This window comes from Opisthorchis viverrini (genome assembly GCF_000715545.1).
Source record: "Opisthorchis viverrini unplaced genomic scaffold opera_v5_175, whole genome shotgun sequence".
NCBI classification, from domain to species: domain Eukaryota; kingdom Metazoa; phylum Platyhelminthes; class Trematoda; order Opisthorchiida; family Opisthorchiidae; genus Opisthorchis; species Opisthorchis viverrini.
Window position 1 is genome coordinate 126,415 of NW_008751833.1, and position 17,479 is coordinate 143,893.

The 17,479-nt window shown below is 44.7% G+C and overlaps 2 protein-coding genes across 2 annotated transcripts; one reads left to right on the forward strand and one right to left on the reverse strand.

Annotated features, from left to right (window-relative positions):
* Nucleotides 1–2,594: 2,594 nt before the first annotated feature.
* Nucleotides 2,595–15,046, forward strand: T265_07569 (hypothetical protein; the record flags this gene model as incomplete). Its single annotated transcript, XM_009173126.1, has 7 exons — nucleotides 2,595–2,684; nucleotides 2,728–2,851; nucleotides 2,895–3,082; nucleotides 5,445–5,511; nucleotides 11,619–11,896; nucleotides 13,202–13,331; nucleotides 14,479–15,046. 7 exons carry the CDS (start codon nucleotides 2,632–2,634, stop codon nucleotides 14,659–14,661), a joined length of 1,023 nt encoding a protein of 340 aa, XP_009171390.1.
* T265_07568 (hypothetical protein) lies at nucleotides 6,333–9,653 on the reverse strand (the record flags this gene model as incomplete). Its single annotated transcript, XM_009173125.1, has 1 exon — nucleotides 6,333–9,653. One exon carries the CDS (start codon nucleotides 9,651–9,653, stop codon nucleotides 6,333–6,335), a length of 3,321 nt encoding a protein of 1,106 aa, XP_009171389.1.
* Nucleotides 15,047–17,479: the final 2,433 nt, after the last annotated feature.

The window sequence follows — 17,479 nt, forward strand, 5'->3', positions numbered from 1 at the left end:
GAATGTCAATTACAAACGCCGGATGGTTGTTGACCACAGCCAGACTATTAACCGGTTCACATATCTGGACGCTTACCGTCTGGTACGCTTGGACGAAATGACTGAGGAAATTTCGCACTACGAGGTCTGCACTACATTAGACCTCCTGTCTGCTTACCATCAAGTTCTCATCTCTGCATCCGACAAACCTTTTACAGCACTCGAAGCGCGTGGTGGCCTGCTTCAGTTTTGTCGCAAACGGTGTTGCGTGTTTTCAGCGAACTAATAACAATATCATTACGAATAAAAAGCTGAAAAGCACGTAGGCCTACATAGACAATGTGAATATTTGTGGTAATACCCAAGATGAATACGACCTCAATCTCCAATCATTTATAGGAGCTACGAGGAAGTATGGGATCACGCTAAACGATGACAAAACCGTCATTGTTTCAAAAGTCATCCGCCTCCTAGGTTATGAGACATTAGGTTTCAAAGGGTGTCACAAGGCCAGATCCCGAACGAATGGAACCTATACGTCAGTTGCCTCCTCCGCGTACTACCACGCAAATGCAACGCGTCGTCAGTGTGTTCGCCTATTACGCTTATTGGATATCTTCATTTTCGAACAAAATCAACAAACTGGTAAAGAATAAAACATCCCCTCTACCTACCAACGTCGAATTTACCTTCGACAACCTAAAAAACGAAACAGAAAATGCTACGCTAATTACAACAGATTATAACGAGCCCGAGTTCACCACTTCCACTATTGTAACAGAAGCCGCTCGCTCTCACTTTTCCTCTTCAGCTTTGTGATTGATGTGCAGCTTGCATTTTTCCGTGGGTCTCTGGAATCACGGAGGTTGAAATAACCCCGGGACTTTTCCTCACAGACATTGAGTATGCGAACGATATTGCACTCGTTGTTTCACACCCTTCAAACTCGCTATATATAAGTTACCTGAATAATTTTGCCACGCGATTTGGAATGCCCTTCACACCCACAAAGCGTAAAGTGCTGTTACGAGACTGGGTTAGGTCAAACCCAAACCTCATCCGTGCAAATGAGCCGATCGATGTGGTAGCTAAATTTGTTCACTCGGACAATCCTGCAAGTTCCGGTAGACTGGATGTAGATTAGATTACTTATAGGATCGGTAAGGCCAGGGCGGCTTTCGTCAATCACTTAACAAGTTTGTTAGAGATGTGCACAGTTTTTGGTTGACGGATCCTTTCACAAACAAGTAGATGAGGTTTCCATGGATAGTTCTCTGGGCCCCTTTTTGCTGTCAATTTTTAAGCTCACAGAATAGAACACCAGGCCATATAGATGGGTTGCATTATTATGGATGACTCATTCATCTGGGAAGATGCAAAGGTCTCATACAGACATTCACTAAATTTCGTGTGCTGTACCCCGACATCAGAGTTACGATGAAGGCTGAGAAGATCAAAACACACCCTCTCGGACTTACCAGTTTTCCCGGAACAAGACGCTCATCATAAGACTGGCACTGCAGGGTAAGGACATTTTAAAAAGTTCCTCCCATTGAACTGCAGAAGAACGTTCGTACGAACTCCTCTGCACGTGCAGCTTTGACACACTGGAATTCAACTATTAGTGTCTTCGAATATGTCCAGAGAGAAATGGATATCCTGACCCTTTGTGGAGAAGTATTCGTCATTACCCATTCAAAATTCACAAATTTGTTCAGTAATCAAAGTCTGTTTATAGCTGTTGTCTAAGAACGATGACGTTTCATTTAGAATTAACCACTCTCTGTACTACTGTACTGTATTGTACTGTACTGTGCTGTACTGCGCGTTTCAAGCGCTGCTGTTGTTCGGTAGGCGTGTTTCTAGCCTCATGAGGTTGGTTTCTGATGTTTACGCGCCAAGAGTTCAAGTGAGCTAATGCCGTTGGGATAGCTTGGGGTTGATCGTCATTGTCATTGAGGTTCATCAGATCTGGTACGAACCACATTGGTGTTTCCTCCTCTGCAAGGCCATTTGTGACCTGCAAGAAGGCGAAAAAATTCACCGAATCCATTTTCGTGGACTAATCTAACATTACTCTGTATTGATCATATCTCCTTGTCAGAAAGACCATATTCTTGGAAATGACCTCAGAGTGTCCGAAGCTTACTGATTGCCGCCACCACAGAAATCGTTTTAGCAAGACTAGCTTTCGGACCAGAACCGACCTCTTCCGCTTGGACATTTAAACACTCAGTCAGTGATGACCTACAGGGTTCGAGTGCTCAAGTCTGTCGAGGAGGCAACGTCAACAAATCACCTGAAACCGACTGACAGTCTTGATTCAAGGTCAAAAGTTTACTTCAAATGCCGGGACCTCCCTGTAATTTCACACTCAACTGTTCGTAACATGGCAGTTATATTCTTGTTGAGTGAGTCTTTTCCCGTCAAAACGGTTCGGGAGATAGGGTGTGCGGTTAGCTATAACACCTTTAATGGGCCGCAGCGGTATATGATCCGTTGCGCCATGATTGGGTCTTTGCTGTCTGTGATGGTCTCCAGTGCTCTAATATTTGCGCATCATGCATCCGAAGACGACTACAACAAATCACTTGTTGGAATTCAAACTGTTTAATTTCTTGCATTGTTTCAGCCCTGCTTTTTATCGGACGGATGAGTGCTAAGCTGGATGAGGCGAACGAATGGATAGGCAAGGCAGAGAAAAGGTATACCTGTCAGAGCCAGTTTCGTAACTTTCTTTAATTGCAGTTTAAAGACCTCGCTTTTCAAACGAACACCCGATTATGATAGTGCAATAGAATACTACACCAAAGCGGCACTGCTCTTTCGCAACGCAAAACAACTGGAACGATCTGCTCAGTTATACGAAAAGGTAAATCCGTTGCGCAGTTTCGCACTTCAGTTTCTCTTCCAAGGTAGCCGAATTGCAACTCAAACATGGTTCGTTTTTCCATGCTGCCAAAAATTATGAAACAGCTTCTTTGTTATACCGCGATCTGAAGGATTTCGATCGTATGGCAGAGCTGGTAACACAGGCGGGCGAGTTGCTGCGTAAGTGTGGCGCACCAGATAGTGCGTCATACCTCTATGAAAAGACTGCAAAGTAAGTACGATCACGTCAGTTTCTCGTTGACTGATCAATTTGTGCCCCCAGATTCCGATAGTTACAACCAATTTATACTCCTCTGACTGAAATGCTAATTTACCGTTGAGAATAGTCTCTCTTCTTCATAGCGCTGCCGGTGTCAAATTATTGACTTATTTTACATGTGAACTATCCAGAATTTGTGACATCATCGTCATCGACAGCACATCAGTACTTAACAATGGTGCTTCGCCGCCGTACGAACACAATTTATCTAAAGGTCGTATTGTGAAGAAAAGAATAAAACTGGATGGAAAAGGGACTTGGTACTAGCCCACGACATTTTTCTGCGGTACATACACTCCATTTAGCCAATCTGGATAGTAACTCACCACAAGAAAGTCATTGGTATCGATTAGCAGCCATAGCCTGCAGCGTCCCAAATTATACACGCGGACCCTTCCTTGATGGCGAGTCGTACCAGCATTACCCAAACATCTCACAGTCGATTTCATTTCCTTGTGCCAAGTCAGAGGTTAACCACCTCTTTGCTTGCGCCGCTCTGAATTGGGCACAGAAAACAGCACTCTCTGCGACAAACAATGTTTCGGCATACGCATTACGTGACCTAACTAACGCAGCTTCTTGTGCTGGACATCTTCATGAGTGGAAGTACCCATTGCACAACTGGGCACTCGTTTTCTAGTTGTCTAGTTGCCGACTCGCTCTCACTGCCCTACAGGAGCCATGGTCCTGAGACAGGTTACCGATGACCTAAAGACGTCTCAGTTTCGCTACTCGAACAGGCTAAGTTTCACAGTCATGCAACAAAACAACCCGTACTGTGGCCTGATACACACGTCCACTGAGCTTTTGGGATATACCGCTCTGATGCCATAGGTGTCTCCAACTAGCAATACGTAACCAGAGCTTAAAGATTATTGCATCGACCTCATCTGTCACACTACAGTCGGAACTAATACAACTTTAATATACTTGAAAAGCCCTAAAACTCGATTGTGTGGTGTTTGGTAAGAAAGTGAGCCAGAGTTCCAGAGGCAGGCTACCATGAGGGATAAGCAGGAGGCAAACGGTTGCCCTCTGCAATGGATTTGGATGGCTGTACTTGAGTAGGTGGTAGTACAGTTGGAGGAGTGAGGCACATGCACGAAACACGCCCGTTGCAATGGAAATCTCCCGTGGTAGTGGAGAGGGCGAAGGAAGCCTCTTCTTTACTGCTGAATTTTTGTGGGCTGTTGGTTAGAGATGGTGTGGTAGTGAGCCGCATAAGTTTGTTCTGATTAGGAGCGACTGGAGGTAGGTCAGACTTGGAGTAGCGATATTCCGTGTATTTTCTGTTTATAAAGAACTTGAGCAGAGCTGAAGTCGTTGCTAGCCCTAGAGAGAGAGTCAACCTTCCTAGTTGCATGAGTCGCTCGTGGTTCTATCTAAACGAATCACTGAACCGAGATGGCCCAAGTGGTTAGAGCGCGAATTTACTGACCAGAAGTTTCGTGGTTTGAGCCCGACCTCCGCCTCTCGACTTCCCCTGTCTAGGTTTGGGCAACCTGTCAGTATCCCAGCCCTCTTGCAACCTTCGGGTGGCATGAAAGTTAGGCACCGAAAGGGTGCCACAGCTGAACGATTGTTAAACGAACCAGCAGTGGTTGTTGGTATACGTATGACGGTAGGCGACGGAGTATGATAGTGGGTCTGGTCGAAAGGCTGTGCGACAAAGGGCGGAGAGACTATTATATAAATGAAGTGGCATGTGTCGAATTCCGGCGTAAGCGACGTGCCCCATCCGGAACTAGCGGTGGGGTTAGTACCGCACTGGCTTACCCTCAATTAAACTTAATCACTGAGTGTCAGTGCGATGTTTTCCGATTTTATGCACATCAAGATTTAGCGAAAAAGCGTACTTTCTGCGTGTTACTTTCCACCTGAGTGTCGACCGTAGATATCAGATCTCGAGTAGCCCTCCTTGATTCCCCGTTCTTCGTTGTCAGAATTCCCGCGTGACATTGCTGCTGCTTTTTGTTAGCTCACAGATAATCAAGTTTTCCGCCATCTTATAGTTATCTACACAGACAAATAAATATAGTAGAATCTGAATTGTAAGCTTTGTAATCTTTTTGATTCGTCTGTGTCCTTGTAGAAAGCTATCTTGTCACTCATTTTACTTGCGACTTTATAGTGTAAAGGCTGTGTCCCTCCCCAGTTCCTCCTTGAGTATACTGATGAAAAAATGTGACCCATTCGGTAATAAGTGTTGTTTTCCGTATTCAGTACGACGTTAGTTTCATATGCAGCTGGTCAGTCAAAATTCCATGATATCTCGCATCAGTCATTCAAAATATGTTCATCTGCATTCTTACAGACCGCTTGAACAACCACTTCCAGAGCGTGCTGCTCAGTTCTACGAGCTCGCTGCCGACTCATGTGAGGTAATTCGTTTTTCTGAACATCTGCTGGGTTTTTGTTCACAGTTAACCCCAATTGAGGCTACCTGCAATCACTTGCTATCCGCTGAGACATGGATGCACCGTTCTCGTAACCACGCCGTCTCAAGCGTAGTTTTATGAAAACAGCAACTTGGTTGATCTGCTGCCTATCAGGCACAGCCAAAGAATTTCTATTTGGACTTATAAAGGGGATAGTGGGTTTTAGGTTTCACTTTGAACCTAGGTGATTGATGCAAGATATGCGGCTGAGGTACTATCTGAGTATACGCACCCGAAGTCTTTTGTTAAGTCGAGAAGACTGTCGTTGTATTCGGTATGGTTCTGTAATAACAACAAATAAACAACGGTTATTGATTGAATAGAAGTGTCAATGGCTAATACATAGCAATGATTCAATACGAACGTACATTCAAGATTGTACCACAGGTCTTTGAGTAGATCCGACGCAAATATCAAGGAAAATACAGGTGAAGTTTATATTCCAAGTAGTGTCTGAAATGTGGAATGAGAGTCATGAAGTGTCGGTAGGTGTGAAGGAATCAACAAACGTTCACCGAATGTTACACTCCCCCCGGGATCGACAACTGAGTTGGATCGTTGCTTGGTGGAGTGTCAGAAATGAAGGCCCATCTAACCAGCGCTTGAGCTTTGACGCATCGGAAGCGAACACGCCACGAGACGCAACGTCAGCAGGATTGTATTTTGTCGGAACATATCGCCATTCTTCAACACTAGATAAGTCCAGTATAACGGCCAAACGATTGGTAACGAAGGTAGGAAATCTCTTTGATTGGTTTCGGACGCTAATGAGACGATGAGTCCGTCCATAAGGTTGTCGAAGAGATGACAACTCCACTGTCGACTTGTATCTGTTTCGCCAACTTCGCTGCAACCACCGCCGCGACTAACTCTAAACGAGGCATCGTAGTCGTTTTAATGGGAGCTACGCGGGCTTTTGCCAAAACGAGTCTGCAGCATGTTTCTCCATTTTGCTTGGTCAACAGAAAGTAAGCGACTGCACCATAGCCCGAATCAGATGCGTCGCTAAAGACATGCAAATCAAATTGTGTGGTACTGTAAAACCCTGGGCCCTTTATGCACCTAGGTATGACGACATTTTGAATCAGCTGAATCGAACGTGACCATTTCAACCATAAATCCAGCTCGACGCCCTCTATGATTTGATCCCATTCAAACTTCAATTTGCACAACCGCTGGAGTAAGAGTTTAGCAGTTAAAATGACAGGAGACAAATAACCCAGAGGGTCAAAAAAGGAGGAAACGTAAGACAATATATTCCTTCTGGTGGCGAGTGAAGTCATTGTTTGAACGTGAAATCTATAAGAGTCTTCCTTTAGGTTCCAGTTCAAACCAAGAGTACGATGAAGTGATGGTTCGTTTAATGAAAGCTGGACACAGTCCACCGCGCAGTCAGATTCTGGTAATAATTTCAATACCCGTAAATCGTTGCTCACCCATTTCGAAAGATTGAATCCGCCGTCTGCCAGCATCGATTTCAACTGACCCGCGTAAGTACGAGCTTCATCAATGGTTCGGGCGCTGAATAAGCAGTCATCTACATAGAAACATTGTTTGGCTTCTTCCACAACGTCCACATCGTAAGATTTTCCTTTGTCTATAATCGCACGGTTCAGCGCGAATGCTGCGCAACTTGGGGAGGATTTGGCACCAAACAGATGAACACACATTCTATACTCTAGCGGAGGCCCTTCGAGTTTTTCATTATCCCACCACAAAAAACGCAAAGCATTACGATCTTCTTCTGGAACCCGAACCTGGTGGAACATAGCTTGTATATCGGCCATCACTGCGATCCTTTCGCGCCGAAACCTAAGAAGGACGCCGATGAGCGAATTATTTAAATCGGGACCTGACATCAAACTTTCATTCAGAGAAAACCCTCTAAAGGCTGCAGCACAGTCAAAGACTATACGAAGTTTTCCTGGTTTCATTGGATGGAAAACGGGGTGGTGTGGGAGATACCATTTGAAACCCAAAGATGATTCTTGCGCCCGTTCCGCGTGAGACTGTTTCAAATATTCGCTCATGACTTCACAGTAGCGTTCACGCAACTCGTCGCACTGCAAAAGTCGTCTACGCAGCTGGCTTAGTCGACGGAAGACGGCCGACTTGTTATCAGGTAACGAGTAAGGATCGGTCAACCATGGTAATGCTATTTCATAATGGCCGTCTTTGAATATCACGGTGTTTTGCATTGTAGTGAGAGCCCTCCGGTCTAAAACGGACATTTCCTTGTCTTTTGTAGGTCCAGGATCCAGCATATCTTGCTGGTAAAAACGCTCTAGGTTTTTCTCAAATTCACATATTGTTGTGTGATTTACAAAGGAATGCTGCGTACCACATTTATACAATGGACCCATCAATGTCCAACCAAGTGGCGTTTTGATAGCGAATGGTTCGTCTGGGGTGCCTTTCCGTTGTTCCTCTATCCAATGAGCCTTGGGTACATCGGATCCGAGTAAAATACCGATCTCGGTGTCGTTGTATTTATCGAATGGGACATCCTTTAAATGTGCCCATCTTGCTAGCTGGTAGTGGTTCGGAACAATTCGGTTAATTTTAGGAAGGTTCTTCACCACCCATGCTCGCTGAACACAGATTGATTCCTTTGAACCCGGACAATCTAAATCAAACCTCACTTCTGCTGACTGAAGAGTTTTATCGTCAGTCAAAGTTTTCAAGGTGAGTTTGGTATGCTGACCGCGCAAATTTAGTCTTGTCGCAAGGGCTTGAGAGATAAATGAGGAATCTGAGCCACTGTCGAGAAAGGCGCATGTACTGATGGTTCGAGCTCCATTTCTGACGATAACTGGAATGACCGCGAGAGCTACACCGCGCGAGGAAACACGCGGAAACGCTTGATCGGAGTGATGTAGAGAAGTGTGGTGTGATGATACGCTTGGTTCTTCATCATTCTGAACAACATTTAAATGTAACAAATGGTGGTGAGGACCGTTGCATCCGTTGAGAGAGCAGACTGTTCGCGACCTGCAGAATTTCGCGACATGATTCGGGCGTAGGCACAAATTGCACAGTTTACGGCGCATTACGATTTCGCGACGTTTTTCTGGTGACTCTGCAATGAATCGCGCACATTGATCAGGATAATGGGCTTCGCCACAGACACCACAGCGAGGATCGATACCGGCACGAGGAGCTAACGTTTGAGTAGAATGAATATTTCTACCGTGCATTTGACCGGATAGTGGTGGCCTTTTTCTCGCTCGTTCCTCGGACGCTAGACTGAGAGCAAGTTCGCCGTAATCCGAACACAGGCTATCAACACGTGCTTCGATAAAGGCAGTAAGGTCAGTAACTTCTGGCTCACGATCTTCTCGTCTGATGTTAGCGACAGCTTTGGCCCATTTGAAACGAAGTCGAGAAGGTAATCTTCGTACAATGGTCTGAATCGTATGTTGGGAATTAAGATCGGACGAATAATCCATTTCTCTTAATGTTACCTCACACACGGTCAGCTGTTGTGCCAAATCGGATAGGGCGGACGAATCACCATCTTTTATAGTGGGCCCAGTGATCAAATCGTCGATAAACGCTCGGGCCACCATGTAGTTCTGGCCGAATCGCTTTCTTAAAATTTCCTTCGCGAGCCCGTAACCTTCGTTGGGTCGTAGGACCGTACAATGCTCAATCCTTCTTTTTGCTTCACCGTCACAATATTGTATTAAATAACCCAGGCGAGCCTCGTCGTCTCGGGTACGGTCTTCAATAGTACTACTGAACGCTTTCATGAAGGCCCAATAGTCCTTCGGGTTCCCACTAAAGCGTTGCAATTCGCGCTTCGGTAATTCCAGTCGCCTTTCCAGGGCAAAGGCTATGGACTTCGAATCAGCTGGATCTGATTGAAGTTGAGTGTGCGAATCGCATTCGTCCTGATTGTTCCTTTTGGCTTTCGCTTCAGAAAGTTTCTGCAGTTCAAGTTGAATTTCCAACTCTCTGATGCGCAGACGTGCGAGCTCCAGCTCCATATGGCGATTATCCGATGAATGCACTGCGTCACGCTCTGTAGGAGAAGCGTTACGTGACAATACTGGAGGACGTAATCCATCGTCAGATTGCGACATCTTGAATAATTTTAGGTTTCACTTTGAACCTAGGTGATTGATGCAAGATATGCGGCTGAGATACTATCTGAGTATACGCACCCGAAGTCTTTTGTTAAGTCGAGAAGACTGTCGTTGTATTCGGTATGGTTCTGTAATAACAACAAATAAACAACGGTTATTGATTGAATAGAAGTGTCAATGGCTAATACATAGCAATGATTCAATACGAACGTACATTCAAGATTGTACCACCACAGGTCTTTGAGTAGATCCGACGCAAATATCAAGGAAAATACAGGTGAAGTTTATACTCCAAGTAGTGTCTGAAATGTGGAATGAGAGTCATGAAGTGTCGGTAGGTGTGAAGGAATCAACAAACGTTCACCGAACGTTACATGGGTACTTATTTTACCGAGATGAACTCATGGAGTTTTGTTCCGAGGCACTGGAATCTAGCAATGTCAAGGATCATTAGTTCATTCGATTAAAGCTAATTGAGCTACCTAATACCTATGCAAATTATTGTTTGAGACTGTGCCATGGATCCATTTTCGACATCCCTCACTTGGTTGCCTGTCCAGTCCACTCTCGGTACTCAGAGACCGTTTGATTTGGCCCTGGATAGGGATTTTCGCTCTTATTCTTGAACTGGTTGGCACGTCCGTTATATGTTCGGTGATACGCCGACCCACCACAATGCGGCGCCCATACTACTCGAAATACTAGCTCATTCAGTCGAGACTCGTACCCATTTGTGGTCGTGAATTTTGTTTGATCTCTCCGAGTTCCTGATTCAACTTTCTTACGCTCGCCACTGTTTACAGTACGGACGTTATCTCAGCTCGAGACAACTCAGTGGTTAAGGCGTAGGCTTATTGAATCTCCGCGGTTGGAACCCAACCTCTAAACACCCACTGCTCCCGTCTAGAGTTGGGTAACCTGGCGGTATTTCAACCTTGCTGCTTCCTTCTGGCGGCATGACAGCTGGATACCAGAAGGGTACTATAGCTGAACGATTTCATTTCACGAGCCTTATGAGCTGGTCCATTGGGTTCTTCAGTCAGTTTGAGTCCAATTCAATGGTCAAAACTGCGTAAGTATGAGATGCCGTTACACAAGCCATATTCTTTCGATTTTGGACTTTGTTTTGTTAAGCGAAATCAAGTTGATATTTAAAAACGATAAATGTTCGGGATTTATGGTCAGTGCATACTTCACGACAGACAGTAGCCACTATTATTGTGCGCTGAAGTTACGGTTAACATTATAATTATCATTTACCGGGACAGAGGGTGCGCGGCCTCTTACCACATGACCTGATCAAAGCATTTTCCTTCCAAAGGCAACACCCCACGTAAAATCAATTCTGGCTATTCTTTGCGCCAAATTTGCGTAACCTGATTTCTTGGACAAGCTCGTTAAAATCTTGAAAAGTGACAAATCTCGTAGACTGCTAAAATATGTAACCATTTGGCTGATAGTTACCCAACTGGGACCTCCTACTGTGACGCCTCCAACAACCAAACGAAGCACCTTGAAAGGTATCATACTAAATGAATTTACATGATTTGGCTTAACCCACCAACTAGTCCACATGAAGCTGTATTCTAAATACAGGAACTATGCTAATGCGCACGAGTGCGGTTTGTTGGGAACCGTGAAGTTGTATAGACATTTGTTTTGAGTGACTTTCAAAATCAAGTAATATGAAACAGTAGCCAACAACACTGAATCTGTAAAACGTAAAGTTACGAGGGTCAACTGTCGCATCTGTAGTGATATGCCGTTGAGTCTCATGAATAAAAGTACTCATGGCGTTGGAAAATTGTTTGAAGCCTATTCGACTGTTTTCGAGCACTTTCCGTAACATTTTCACCCAAATATGCGTGGCTAATCAAAGAGCGCTTCCTGTGAAACATATCAACAAAAGTTCGAACAGGTAGGACAACTATAACTTCCCCTTTTTTTCCATTCCTCCCGTAGGTTGAGGAAAAATACCATGCTGCCGCCGATCAGTGCAATAACGCCGCTCGCGTATGGGTCCGCATACGTCGATTTGCAGAAGCAGAACGTCTTCTGCGTCTCTACATCGACTATACAGAGAAGGGAAATCCTAGTTCTACGTATGCTACCCTGAGTGGACTGGCTGATAACACGGCCGTACCAAAAATCTGTGCGCGAGCTGTGCTCGTCCTCATTCTGATGAAGCTCCATCAAGGCGATGAAGTAGCTGCCGGAAAGATTTACTCAGAAGCAGTTCAGTATGTTTAGCTTCGCCGTTTCTCTTTAATGTCTATCTACCAAAAAAAAATTTGTGGTTTGCATGCATTGACAGATGTCAACTGAACTCTCCGAACTTGTCTTCAAATGAATGTGTACCTTTTTCGTTACGGCTGTAGACTTCTCTTTTCGGGTTCGTATTTCTCCTGATCAGGTGTAAACGATTCTGGCTATTTTATTTCATCTACTGACATCACTCGTCAAAAACTCCACAGGCTCCCAGTATTTAATCCTTACCTTTTCTTTTTTGCAATATTCCCGCAACCTGGACATTTTGCGACAAGATTCCGTGACTTTCTAACTTAGGGTGTTTTCTATCCATAAACGACACATTTTCACACAGCAGCTGGCAGCAACAACCACACACAAGCCAAATCTCGCTTATAACTTCTAACAAAACGATTTGCTAATAGTTGCTTAGATCCGTTCTAATACGCATTTGTTGTCAGTACCTCAGAATTCGACGCCAATTCGAGGTTTGGTGACATTCAGCTGACGTTTTGACCTGCAAGTGAAGCGAATGTACGCTGGGCAGCTGAGAAGCACCGTACAGTTGTTTTGGTCTTACTGAAAATCATCAGCAGTGCGCATCTCACGAAACTCAAGGAATTTTCGAACCCGCAACCTTCCGGCCAGTGGTTGAATACTCAACCGTTCGGCCACTCGTGACTGATCACCCCAGTTATACAGCAGATAGCGTCACTTCAGAACCTACCCACCAGTTTCCCTGGTTACAAACCTCATACAAGCGTGGTGAATATCTTCCGCAGTATGGTTTTGATAGGCCATCAGTACATATATTGATCAGTGACCAAATGCTCGATTCTTAGTTCCAAATTACTGCCGTAAGAATCGATTTACCCATCTTTCCAAATACGACCTTCCTTGCTCTTTTTGGGACTAGAAATGTGCAACACCGTTTGAATCCGTCCAATACGTTGCACGATTACTTGGAGTTATGCACTGGTTTTCAAACTTATGATTAATGGCATTTGTTTGTAATAGATTTTTCCTCCTACACACTTTGTACTCGTAATTCTCACCAGTGATTGGCTGGCATCGGATACGGTTTACCTGTCAACAGTGTTCAAAACAGTGAACACCTGCGCACTCTTGAAATGCAAAAATTAATTTGCTCGTACCAGCTCCTGTACCATATCTAAGACTTTGACGTTTATGTGGACCCGATGTGATCAGATAGTTTGGAAAGTGAACGTTTAATGACGTCGAATCATCTGGCAGTTTTTGACGTTCTTCTGCATGTTTTGTTAATCTTTTCATTTCAGACGATGGCGATTCTTGGAAGCGGACGAGAATTTATCCGTTCGACGACTACTTGGCGCATTTGAGGAGTGTGATGGAGCAGCCGCGGCACAGGCAATCAAAGAACCTTGCTTCAGGACACTCGACCTAGACGTGAGTCTATATTGTTACTTGCTCCATGAATTCAGAACTGAGCATGATTAACAACTAGTAGGGTGTGGTTATCTCCTCTCATTTCCATTGCGTGCTGAACATGTGCACTTGAAATATTGGGAGCAAAACGGGATACGTGTTTCGGTTGTTTCAATGAAAGGCCGCTCATCCTTATGTTTAGGTCCTACAGACTATACGCCGTCCAGAAAAAGTTTCCGTTCGTTCGGACACCAGGCTTGTAGGTGCCCGTTGGATAAATCCCTTCATCCATGGTTTGATCACTATGACTGGGTGCCAAGCGGTTGGGCTAGGAAGGCACCATTGAAAGACGCTGTTAGTGCCTGGACAGCCCACAGTATGTCCTTTCAAGTGTGCTTTACACAGGTTTGGTCGCTGGATACGTCAGGCGGTAGAAAGAACCGTTGTTCTCAACATATTTGACAGATTTTTGGATAAATTGGTCTCGAAAATGCATTCTTAAATGGTAGATGATGAAATGAAATAGGTGGTTAGCTTTACTTGACTGGAGCGAATGGGGAGCTGGTTTCGCTTCGCCTTACTCAGCAATGTGAGTGAATTTTCCGCGATCTCAGTTGATTTCAGTTTTTCGTGAAATTCTGTCCTATATATTTGTCCCATGTTGATGAAGGGTTTACTCTAGAAGGTACTGTACCGGTTAATTATTTTGATGACTACCCGGAGCCGCTTTTGAGGAGTTTTCGAACTGAGTGTGGCTCCACTGTTTCTGCTGCTGATCGAGGATAAGCGCTTCGGTAACCCTAAACTATATTCCACCGTGGGCCGCTTTGCCACTGACTTGCACATGAACATGAGTTGTAGAACTTTCTATGATTATTCATTTTGACTGTCCCCTCGAAACGCTTGTATTGAACAGGAAATATCAATCACTCTGTGCCTTAAAGTTGCAGCCCGAAGGAAATGACGAAATCGATCATTCGAACTAGATCATTGTGCTCTTACATTATTCGCTGTAGCAGCATCAGATTGTTCTTTATTCCATACTATGGCCAGCTTTTTGTGGTCTTTTCTAGGTCGTAATAGAAAGGCAGTGCTGCGGTGTAATTGCTATGCTTCTACAGCGTGCTTTAAAAATTACCTTCCGATGGTCGTTTTGTTTTTCTTCTAGTATGCCAGATTGGTCAACGAAATCAAATTACCGAAAGTTCAAACAGTCAAGCCGAAAACCGAAAGGCCCACCGAGCCATTTGTCTCTTCTGATGGCTACAGTTCGCCTGGTTCTGATCGATATGATGCTGATTCCGGCAATCAGAACGCTGTGGAGGAAGAGGAAGAAGAAGACATATGCTGAATGGCATACGCGTCCTTGGTCATTCACGAATTGTTCCGGCCGAATTCATGACATCCTATGCTGTTATACTTGTTACCGGGACAACTGATCATTCCTCGACATATTTGAGTCCCTCGAAAAGTACGATACTATCTTTAGTGTGGTTTAAATTCCTCACCAATGTCTTCTGACGGCTTCTACGCTGCAGTTGAGGGACTTCATGGTGATGTTATTTATACTTCCTTTGTCTATCAAATGCTGAACTTCTTTATTCCTTCTACCTGTATCTTGTAAAAAAAAACACTGGTCTTCAACCAACATTCCCGTTAGATTAAAGAAAACGGTGTGTAACATTTCTTGGATTTCTACTTATCATTCGGCTTATCTACTTACATGACTGCCTCTGACTTTGTTGTTTTTTATACGAGTGGGATGAAACATTTACCTTTGGCTTGTCCAGACCTATATCAGAAGACCCATCTACCATCTGTCTACGAGTGCATGAGCGCTTCCCCGAGTTGCACTGAAAATGTCCCACTAGACTGCGGATGGGATGAACTTATGATCTATCTGGCCCTTTCACCGTCCCGCACTTATCGGCTCTTTTCAGTACCCGCTAAACTTCGTATTTGCTTTATGCCGCACGTGAGGACCCCGGGAAAAAAGCAACATAAAGTCGCGACATAAAGTGGTCGGGAGTGAGCCATCCAAAAGTCAAATATCAAGCGTACGATTGCTAATGTTTGCAGCGTTGCTGTCGTTCCACTTCAGCGTATATCATCCGCTGGGATGTCAAACTAGACTGTGTCGACGAACATTCAGCTAATATATCAGCCCCGCTTATTAATGGACATTCGCTGGCAGTAGCATACAGCCTTGACGGACACAACTTCCGGAGGTCAACACACAAATGATAGGACCTCACCACTGCCAAACAGGGTGAAGAAAACTTGTTTGATTCTTATACCATTCAGTAATCCAAAGATGCTTTGTCAGGAGTACACAGTGTCCACTGTGTATAATTATCTGCTTGCATGGGCTCTCTTTTCAGACTTCAGGAACACCGACGACCCCGTTATGTGCCAGAAGGGACCGAAAAATTGAGTAATTATCGTTCATCATAGTGTAGGAACCGAACTAAACTATCGTGACCAACTGTGGTCAGTTGATGTATTGGGACCGACCAAAGCAGCGTAAACGACCCGTTGACCGCCAAGCTAAAAATGACTAGATGGAAGACAGGTCTAAGTGTTAGTTGTGAGTGGGTTAGTTTTTGCAGCGCTTCACATTCCGAAATCTTCAGCCTATATCACTCCAGACAGCTGTTAAGTATGCTTGTTTGGTGTTTTCGAAAGCACCGCAAGATAATTTATGAGGTTCCTAATTGACCAGACAGCAAGTACCACTTATGTAGATAAAGGTATATTTAAACCTCGGGCTTTCGGTGGGTAATTAGTGGTCCTCTGCGTTTGGAGCGCGAATATGTAGAAGGTCAGTTGGTTGACTGTGTCATTGGGATTTCAAGTATCACCTGCTCTCCCATTTTTTCCAACCTCCGTTCGTACCAAACTTATGCATTTGCGCAACGACTGGCGCACACACCAATAAAACTGAAGTCTGAAACTAGCGCAGATTTAAAACTCCGTCTCGCTTTGCTTATGTGAACGTCGGCGAAATAGGCGATTCGCACCTGATGTCACAAAGGGTGGAAGAATAAAGCGCAGACACCGGCCCACCCAAGAGGTGCGAGGTATCAGAAGACCCCAGTGTAATTTAGACGGCAGTCTTGACAGTTCGATACACTCGAACGTGAGTGTCTCACTGTGAGCTAAGTAATAAGATAATAATCGTTAAGCTGTAACATCCTTTCGGTGTCTAGCTGCCATACTGTCCAGAGGAAGTATGAGGGCTGGGATACTGCCAGCTTGTCTAAGTCTAAACAGGGAAAGTCGGGAGGTTGAGGCAGCCAAAGGAAAGTTCGTGACGGTATCCGGAAAGACTGCTAAAAAAGTGGACTTTTCTTGGTAGAAAATCGAGACTTCCTGATCGCTTCGGTGGTCGCGACTCCGATGCTCTTAATACGAAGACGGGGCAGATCAAACACACCCCTCCCTCAGCCTGGGCAACCGGGAAGTATAATTCGACTATCAGTTCCTCAACCATGGACCATCTTCATCCACCAAATGGTCCAATGCAGTTAGTCCATCTTCCAGTCTCCTAACATTGTTTCATCTCTGAACTATCTCCCAGCTCAGTTATTAAGGCGCATACTTCGTGACCGAAGGTCCATTGCTCGAACCGAGTCTCTGCATCTGCTTTGCTCCCGTTTAGGTTTCGGCAACCTGACACTACCCCAGATCTCGTGCTCCTTCGGATGACATGACGGCCAGGCACCGTCAGAGTGCCGTAGCTCAATGATTTTTTATTTATCCTGTCTCCAGGGTACGCATACAAGACCCACGCTTCGCTCACGCACCTCTAACCGCTGAGGATAAGGTCTGTTGTCTCATTATTTGCGTATCCGGTGATCCTGATGCGATGGGTCGTGGTAACAATGGTATGAGTTGCACTCAATCCCAGGACTGATAGCAGCCTGCTTGGATGAACTTCTATAATCATTCTTCCTTGCGCTCTCTGGTAATTAAGATCATTGCAAGTTGACACATCAAACCGTGGCTATGAATACTCCTCTAACGATTCCAATTCAACTTTGATGTTGAAAGACCCTTACGTTATTTATAACTTGATCACAGAGGCTTCCGCAATATTGCAGTAGGATTTAAAGACGATTTTAATTGGCTCATATGCCGATCAATTGGGGTATGCCCTCGTTTGATCC